The sequence below is a fragment of the Montipora foliosa genome, chromosome 10, assembly GCF_036669935.1.
Source record: "Montipora foliosa isolate CH-2021 chromosome 10, ASM3666993v2, whole genome shotgun sequence".
NCBI classification, from domain to species: domain Eukaryota; kingdom Metazoa; phylum Cnidaria; class Anthozoa; order Scleractinia; family Acroporidae; genus Montipora; species Montipora foliosa.
In genome coordinates this window covers 15,753,705-15,763,704 of record NC_090878.1, presented here as the reverse complement: position 1 = coordinate 15,763,704, position 10,000 = coordinate 15,753,705, and the positions used below count along the sequence as shown (strand labels likewise).

The following is a 10,000-nucleotide window of genomic DNA, read 5'->3' as shown; positions in this document are numbered from 1 at the left end:
CTCCCTATTATACATTCAACTTCAAATTAAAATTTAAAGAAACCGCAACCTGGCTCTTGATTTAGCAATTTAAGCTTAAGCTTAATGTTCAGCAATTTGAAATGTTCAAAGTGCTTACAGTCTGTCTCCAATCGATAATATGGGGAGAGTTGCATGCCTTAGCAGGAAGGAAAAAAAGAAAATAAACTCTGGCGATGGGACCCAAGGCTAGAACACCGGAAGGGTATTTGTTTAGGACTTCAGACACCATTGTGAGTAGTTGGTTTTTTATTATGAGTTCCTTACTTTCATTTTCATTTTCTTATTTATGAGAGCATGAAGGTGATCATCGTAAGGCTGCTTATGAGCTTGGCTAATAATCATCTCTTATACTTAAGAGCTTCTGCCTGAGAGACCGGGGCAGACTTGGAAATGAAGGTCGGCCGATTTCACTTAATATTGGTTCACAAAGTACTTATGTCGACTTATGTAATATGCCAAAGTTTCAGCTTCAACGACTTTTTTTTAGCCGAGTTCTGGATATCAGCCCCTCAGGGGTCCCCAGAGGCTGATTTTCAGTGCAATTTTGGCCCCTTTTAAATCTCTCTTTTAGCAACATAAAATTAATTTCAGGCAAAAACAAAACCATCTTTGTGAAGCCCTATCCTTAGGCTTTTATGGGTAGAACATTAGCTCTGGAAATTTTTCGCTAGCCTGTGGCTGTTATCACAACTTGGTCATATTTGAAGCATATGGGAAGCAACCGGAAATAGCCTCTTTTTCAGACCAAATATTTTCCATGCCCATGTTTTATATCTTGAGGTCCTAGTATCCCTGCAAAGTTCAGTCCTTATTTTAGTAATATCAAGCAAAAAATACCAAGGTTGAGGCTTTTTACTCAGAAAAAAACTTACGAGAAGATGGCTAACCAGGCTACTTCCGGTTAAAGTTTCAACAAAGCGTGTCTGCAAAAATCAGCCATTTAATTTCGATTATCTTTTTTCCTTCCAAGTTATGGTTAAACTCTGAAGTTAATTGTCACCGAAAAGACTTGCCGTTAATAAGAAATTTTTATGTGATTGTTTTAGGACCGATCAGATAGTGGTCCGACGGCGGTTATAAATTTCTTGGAAGAAGTCTTGAAAATTACGGACAATAGAGCCGCTACGAAAACTCTTTATTTACTTAACAACACATCTCTTGCCGGTAAATCACAAAGCAAAATTGCATCTTTTTCGTTTAAACTGCAATGTTAAGTTTATCTCCTTTGTTCAACTCGTTCAACGTATCACGTCTGTAGCCAGTAGTAATGAAGCGCTAATTAAGGACGTTCGCGCTAATTGTTTGTGCGCAACGTAACTGCGCAGGTAACGCGACTGTAATATGTCACGCATTACTTCGAGCATTAGTGAAGTTGAGGTTTGAAAACCTTTGCAGAAACCGTGGACGATAAGTCTTGCACAGCGTTGGATAAGAGAAGATCGTGATCAGTCAAAATTGATTAAAAATATTTAGGAAAGTCAAGTAGACTACTGCACGACAGATGTTCGCGTTGTTTTTATCAGTCGTGCACTAGTCTACTTGACTTTCATAAATATTGTTCAAGGATTAGTTAAAGTAACATGGCGACAAAAACGCCGGGGAAAAAATTCCAGGCAGGCAAAAGAATGGCACATTGATTTCCGAATCATCATGAAACGTTAAAGAGAAGTGAGCACGAGGATGGAAAAAGCTCTTTAAAAGGTAGCTGCTGATCGAGTAATGGCTGAAAGTTTGGAAAACTCGAGGACGAACCGTTGCGTAAAGTTAATGCGGCTGTTTCTTTTTTTAATGTTTTTATTACCCTACGAACTTAAGTTCAAAATGAACGCATGTTTTTGAAGTTCTTATCCTTTACTTTCGTGAAAATAGAGCAGTATTTTCGTCCTGGTCGGCATGAATAGTGCGGACCTGCGTGGAAAAAACCAGCGATTAAATTTCACAAAAACCACACTCCAGAAGACGAGCATGACGGCAATGGAGAAATATTATAGAAAACACTAACCAAATGAAGATGACGACTGCTTAAAACTTCGTTGCTGTGCTAGAGAAAGCTTTGTTTTGGGGTAAAAACCTTTCATCCCTTCAACGATCGATTTCCTCTTGGGTTCCAGTCCTTCCCCGACTGGTCACGCAAAAACGTGACAAACGAAGTTTTCCAAGAGCTTCGTAAAATCACATCGATTTTACTCCCTTGGATCATCGGTGACCCCTATTTTTTTAATCATGAATCACTTACTCTACTTACTATCTACAAAATATGATAAGATGAAAAAAATCTCACCGTAAGAAGTTATCTTTTTTATAAATTTTCTTTCCTCGTGCCATCGAATTCCGGTAGTGGTTGCAACGGATAGAGGTTACGAAAACGCTCGTCCAGGATGAACTCTACTGTTTACGACATCCCTAGTGGCATGAAAGTATCTTAAAATCCCACCCCTAAAAACCTATGCATGGAAACCTTCACTCTAGCAGTTTATTTTTAGGATTTTCGATGGATGAGCAGATGAGGCTACCTTTCGTTATTATCACAGATTTATCGAAATTAAGGCATTTTTCCACTGCCATTTTCTCCGAAACAAAGTCGGTGACCCCCAATTTTTTTTATATTTTTGGAGTAAGTACTTCATGACCTAACTCTAGTCGAGAAATAAAGAAAATCTCACCGTAGGAAGATTTTGGCGCGAACGTCCTTAAATCAGGATATAAGCAAGCTTTGTAGTGCCATTCAGCAGTACTATAACCCACCTCTTTAGGCTTTAATATTTTCTGAAGAAAAAAGAACTTATCGGTCTCTTTGAATGCAACCACAACATCTGTCGTGACACTACTTGAGAATCGTTATAAACCTTCAAGAAATTTCGAATATAATTAAAGCTAATCGTCTAACAAATTGCAAGTGCGTCGTTGTGAGTTAGATATACATAGGTCGATTAATAACGTACGTGATGAGGTCATTGTAGTTTGCTGGCTATGACTGACTTGGAATTCAGTTGTTTTCTCGTGCAGATTCGTCTCCTTGATATTGCAGAGAATGATTATGATAGAACTTGTATGAGAACCTCAATGGCATGGTTTGTTTACTGAATATTTATTCATACCCAGTGCCCCAGTGTAAATGGCTCACGTATGTTGTATAAAATGATTGATAAGGACGACCAACACGGTCCGTTTTCGCCGCCAATCCGCTAAATTGCTAGAAGATTACTCACGGGCTCTCTTTCCCTTTCTCTATCAGTATTTTCCTTTTGTTGCTTTCTCAAACAGCACAGATCCTTGGTGGCATCCATACTGCATATATATCCAAAGATAGGACAGTGGTGGAGTGGGTTATCCTTCCGGTAAACACTACTGTTTTGGCAACTTGGGAAATAAAATATTTCAGCTTTCTTGGAGCCCTTAAGGACTTGGGGTTTTTTTATGGCACCCGTAGCTGTAGATCACATGAAAAAGTAAGTCTTTATGGACTCACACTGAATTGCTGACCCTTAACTCTGGTTTCGGTAATAAGAAGCAACATAGGCGGAAATCGCCCTGGAGGGCCATCATGCATGCTGTAGGTGATAGGGTAAGTCGTCACAAGGCCTAGTGCCCGCTCGTACCTGCTGGAGCTTAAATTGGTTACTGCTCTTCTTTCATGGACAGGATAATAATCACTGGTGCCCATTTATACATCTGGGTGGAGAGAGGCACTGTTAAAGAAAATTGCCTTCCCAAGACGACATGTCAACGCCCTAGTAACCAGGACTGCCCGATCCAGAGTCTAGCCCACTAACGCGCTATGCCAGTTTCTTTTTGTGTAGAATCCGAATGTAATGTGGACTTTAATCTGTCCTAAATCAACAAAATGCATCGGGTAAGAAATAAATGGCCAGCGACTTTCAAAAGAAAGTGGACACCTTGCCGGCTGCTTTGTTTATTTGCGAGAAAAGAAACTATTTGCGATCTATTAAATAAACTAATTTTAACTGGCATAGCGCGTTAGCGGGCTAGACTCTGGATCGGGCGGTATTAATCGACCTGTGTATATCTAACTCGCAACGACGCACTTGCAATTTGTGTTAGACGATTAGCTTTAATTATATTCGAAATTTCTTAAAGGTTTAAAACGATTCTCAAGTAGTGTCACGACAGATGTTGTGGTTGCATTCAAAGAGACCGATAAGTTCTTTTTTCTTCAGAAAATATTAAAGCCTAAACAGGTGGGTTATAGTACTACTGAATGGAACTACAAAGCTTGCTTATATCCTGATTTAATTAGCGCTTCATTACTACGGGCTACAGACGTGATACGTTGAACGAGTTGAACAAAGGAGATAAACTTAACATTGCAGTTTGGACGAAAAAGATGCAATTTTGCATTGTAATTTACCGGCAAGAGATGTGCTGTTAAGTAAATAAAGAGTTTTCGCAGCGGCTCTATTGTCCGTAATTTTCAAGGCTTCTTCCAAGAAATTTATAACCGCTGTCGGACCACTATCTGATCGGTCCTAAAACAATCACATAAAAATTTCTTATTAACGGCAAGTCTTTTCGATGGCAATTAACTTCAGAGTTTAACCATAACTTGGAAGGAAAAAAGATAATCGAAATTAAATGGCTGATTTTTGCAGACACGCTTTGTTGAAACTTTAACCGGAAGTGGCCTGGTTAGCCATCTTCTCGTAAGTCTTTTTTCTTAGTAAAACGCCTCAACCTTAGTATTTTTTTCTTGATATTACTAAACTAAGGGCTGAAATTTGCAGGGATACTAAGACCTCAAGATATAAAAAATGGGCATGGAAAATATTTGGTCTGAAAAAGAGGCTATTTCCGGTTGCTTCCCATATGCTTCAAATATGACCAAGTTGTGATAACAGCCACAGGCTAGCGAAAAATTTCCATGAGCTAATTTTCTACCCATAAAAGCCTAAGGATAGGGCTTTACAAAGATGTTTTTTTTTTTTTTTGCCTGAAATTAATTTCATGTTGCTAAAAGAGAGATTTAAAAGGGGCCAACATTGCACTGAAAATCAGCCTCTGGGGACCCCTGAGGGGCTGATATCCAGAACTCGGCTAAAAAAAAGTCGTTGAAGCTGAAACTTTGGCATATTACATAAGTCGACATAAGTACTTTGTGTACCAATTTTAAGCGAAATCGGCCGACCTTCATTTCCAAGTCTGCCCCGGTCTCTCAGGCAGAAGCTCTTAAGTAATTTTGGTATTTCTCATTTTAATGTAGGAGCACAAGCCTCTGGTAAAGGTACGGTCTCTTTTATTCCCACCCAATAACAGTTCTATTACATCTGCAAGCTTGACAGGACCTACAATAAGCGACAAAAGTAGTGTGAGACACTGAACTGGGAAGACTACAATTAGGCAAAAATCACTTGAACGTTACATTTTCCACTTGTACTTCCCCTCCACCCTCCCCCACCTCCCCCCTTCAATGTTGGTAATAGTAAAAGGAAGTGTTGGCGATAAAAAAACAACGTTGTTAAGGGGGGAGGGGTTAGATGAAAAGATTTATGGGGAGAGGGGTGTCCAAGATTCCTTAACAGGGAAAAGTGTCACAACACTTTTGGTGTTTATTGTACATGTATTCATATCAAGCCTATCATTCAGCCCATGCCAGCAAATCCTATGTCAGAGCTGACATTTACATATAATCATATAATTAAGTCTGCGCATAACAAATTATGAAGACTGGCCAGTACGAAGTCCAGTGGAAACAATCTCCTGAAGATTGCATTTATAGTTAAATATTATTAATAAGCATGCAACTTTATTTTTTTCAAAGTTGTATGGTCAGAAACCTGGCCTAATTTCACTGAAAAAAAGGATCATTTCTACACTGGCTTAATAGAAACAGAAGAATAATCTCTCTGCTATCTCGTTTTGACCCTTTCCCTCCTAAGAGTGGTACTTATTGATTTTACTCTGTCTAATACCAGATGATTTTACTTGTCAATGGGGGCTACTTCAGGGGTGAAATTGAAACAGTCGCAGTACTGTTCAAGTTACAAAACTGTCAATATATTTAACAAGGCCAATATGCAGTAATTTATGACAAACCTAACCATTTTTAAGACTAGCCTGAAGCTTCAAAACTGCATGTACCTAGAGAGTTGCTTCATGTGCAATGCACTGGTGCACTACATGGCATGTGAAATACAGAGGTGTGTGTGCATCTGCAATACCGATGCATGTATTGCATGAGACAAAATTTCTTGAAAGACTGAAAATTGTTTTTATGCTGTTTATTTAAAAGATATAAATATTGGTTTTAGAATGCATAAATCATACTCCTATTGGGATGGCAACAGGCACAATAGCTGATGCTGATATCACAGCCTCCTCTGTTTTGAATTCTGATTCACACGCGAAATTTGCACGATTGGGAAAAAGCAAAGGATGGATTGCTAATGATGGGGATAAACACCCTTGGATGCAAGTGAATCTTCACACAACAATGAATATGATAGCAATAGCTACTCAAGGTGTTGTGTTCAGAAGCAAACAGTATTTTATCAAATCTTATTACTTGAGCTATGGTGACGATGGAAAAAACTGGGTGAATTATCGCATTCAAGGAATGACGAAAGTAAGTCTGTAAGATTTTTTTTTTTTTACTTCAAAACTATTTTTAAGGGGTACTGCATTTGGGTACTCCATGGGGGTACTGCATGGAATTGCACTCCATGTTTTGTCCTCAACCAATTCAGGTAAAATTTTACAAGTTTTGAGAACTGTAGCTAAAAAGAACCTAACTACATTATTAATATCATTTAGAGACTGACTAATATAGTAGAATAAGAAAAAACCTGCTTTTCAACTGGTGAAAATGATCCTCACAGGATCTTTGAGGATCTGTAAAGATCTTCAAAGACCTGCCAAAGATCCTTGAAGATAAAGATCTTTGAAGGATCTTTGCAAGATCTTTAAAAAATCTCCAGAGATCTTCATTCTCCAAACCTACTTGTTAAGATCCTGGAAGCGATTTTAAGGATCTTGTGAGGATCTTGCAAAGATCCTGGGGACAATCTGTTAGAAGGCTTTCAGAAAAAATCCTTATATAAAGATCATACTAGGATCTTTGACGGATCTTTGAAGGATCCTTACGTTGATCTTGAAAGAAAATTTACTAGGATCCTTGAAAGATCCTCAAGGATTGTGTGGGGATCCTTTAAGGATCTGAAAAGGATCTTCAGAGGGATCTCGAAAAGATCTTTATCAGGATCCTTAAAGATCCTATGAGGATCCTACAAGGATCTTAAAAGGATTCTTATAGGATTCTTTAAGATCCTTGAAGGATCCTCATAGGATCTTTAAGGATCCTTCAAAGATCTTGTAAGGACCTTTACATTAAAGAGTGAAGTGTATAAAATTCTTAAAGATCCTATTAGGTAATAGTGTAGCTTCAAGTATCATTAAGGATCCAAACTTTGACATAAAATCACGCTGTACACGGATCAATTAAAAAAGAAAGCTTTAATTCTGATGTAATCATTAGATTATGGGATATATCAGGAACGGATTGCCTTGTTTGATGAACTCATAAATAGCTACAGCGCCGGGCCTAAAGCAATATGAAACAGTTTACTCTCGAAATATCAAAGAATTCGCGTCAGCACTTAATCCTTTAAATAAAGACCAGTATCTTTTCACATTCCGCTAAGGGTTAATTCGATGAGTCTGCTATGAATCTTGCTCAGTCTGGTATGAATCTTGCTCACTTTCTCTTCAAAGTATCGGACGATTGAAACCATCCGCCATCTTGAATAACACGCGAGAGATAAGACTGGAAACTAGTGAGCCGTTTCGCTTTTGGTCAGCGATGGCTCCTCTTACAGTTCGTCGGGTCGTTCGGTGGTTTTATTTAAGTTCGTATCAACGAGTAAAATGTGTCTAGATCTTATGATTCATGGTCGTTTTAACCTTTAAATACTGATTCAAAACGAGGAAATGGTATTGCCTTGGGAAGTTGGGTGCTTTAGGCCTGTTTCAAACGTCGTCCTACTGCCGTGCCGAACTCAAATGAAATGGTCATTTCGATTTAAGCACGGCAGTAGCACGCCGTTTGAAACCATTAAGCGCGGTACGGCTGAATTAGGTTCGGCACGACTACTTAGCACGGGAGGACTTGCCGTGCCGCACGGCAGTAGCACGACTTGGTTTCAAACGGCGTGCTATTGTTGCGCCGAACTCAATTCATAAATTAATTTAATGTATTTTGCATTATTTGCATACTATTACGCTGGATGGATGGTTTGTTTTGTCTTTTGAATTTGGCGCGACTGTATTAGGTTCGACGTTTGAAACCGCTGCCGTGCCATCGTCGTGCCACTGCCAAGCCAAATTCATTTGAGTTCGGCACGGCAGTAGCACGACGTTTGGAACAGGCCTAAATCTTTTTAAATTCATTCAGCAATTTTGATTGCTTCACCTCTTTTGGCAGGTTATTCTACCACAGTACAGCCTCGCTATTTGCCATAATTAGCATGCAGCTGTGGTGTAGATGCATGTAGCTTTAATGTTCAGAATCTCTAAGATTGTAAATTAGACTTTCATCATGCAGAAAAGAACTGAGTATTCAAATAATTGGGAGCACAGTTGTTTAAGGTATTGTGCATCATAATAGACCACTTTCGATATATTAAAATTCAGTCCAAAACAAAAGACTTCATCTCGAGGCTCTGGGGAGTAAACGCATACAAATCCTTATATTTATTCCCCAGAGCCTCGATATGATGTCTTGACTGACTGAATTTTAATATATCGGCATATAAAGGCATGTATTCATTTTGGTCTAATTTGAATAATAGACGAGTTTACGCTCTTGAGTGCATCATGGGTGATCAGGGCAAGAAGGAGAGAAATTCAAAGGTTTGTGAGGAAGTTCAAAACGATGAAAATTATTCATGATATGTAATTCTGGGTTTTTTTTTTATTCCCAAAAGAGAAGATATGCGCTCCAAGGTGCGGCAGAATAAAGTTGGATACAATGGCTATTATTTAAATCATTTTATTAACCAAAGTTTCTGCCATACATTTTCTGTAATTCCTAAGGTACAAAATGAAAGAAATGTATGGAGACAAAAAAAAGCAATAATTAGGAATTTCAAGGAATAGATACCACGTCAAGTTCATCACAGTTGTGAACTTGAACTTATTTGTTTGGTTTATGAAGGCGTAAGTCTGTAAAGTAGAGTTATGTACAGTTTATTTCGCTTTGAATTTCCGTACAAACGTTTGAATTTCCCGCCATGTTGCCCTGATTACCCATGATGCATTCAAGAGCGTGAAATGGTCTATTAATGTCAGTTACACATGTCAACTCTCCCAGATAATCCGGGAGTCTTTCGGTTACTGAATAAATCTCCTGGTCTTCTGTACGGGCCAAGCTTGCTCAAGAACCATCTCCCGGAACCACTGTGCCGTTTTCTCTGGCTCTTTTGCCACATTAAATGTTGCAATGTTAATCCCAAGCAGCACAAGGTTCTTTTTCTAACCACCAAGACTGGCCGGTACTACTCTTGCCGTACAACATGCAACGTTACAGCGAACTCTATGCCTTTCATTTGTGTGTCGGATGAGCCGTTTGCCTCACTATTTCGCGAACAAGAGCAACATAGGATGGAAAATGACACCAGGCCTGATGCAACAATACTGCGTGATGAGTATCTGCTTAATATCCCGAGTGATCTCCACACATCTGAGACATTTGAATATCTGCAGTTTAAGAAACAAAATGGAGGAGCCCAGGCGGAACGCATTTGTCAATTCGACGTACTGGGAATAACCGAGTCACATTTGAATTCATTTGACGCCGACCACGAAATTTACATCGATGGTTACAAGTTTGCACGACTCATTAGAATCAAATGTGGTGGAGGAGACTGTATTATATATCACATGCTGATTATCTCAAAGTCGTGCATAGCAAGGATCTAGCGAAAGCTGACTTCGAAGCGATTTGGGTCCAAGTTAAATTCCCAACGGG

General features: G+C 39.0%; 1 protein-coding gene across 1 annotated transcript in view; it reads left to right on the top strand.

Annotated features, from left to right (window-relative positions):
• LOC137973479 (uncharacterized) overlaps window positions 1–10,000 on the top strand; it is a 61,792-nt gene that overhangs the window by 2,263 nt on the left and 49,529 nt on the right. Inside the window, exons 2-3 of the mRNA XM_068820307.1 lie at window positions 5,240–5,260; window positions 6,288–6,601. Of these exons, the coding sequence (XP_068676408.1) occupies window positions 5,240–5,260; window positions 6,288–6,601 (335 nt within the window). The remainder of the gene's footprint in view (window positions 1–5,239; window positions 5,261–6,287; window positions 6,602–10,000) is intronic.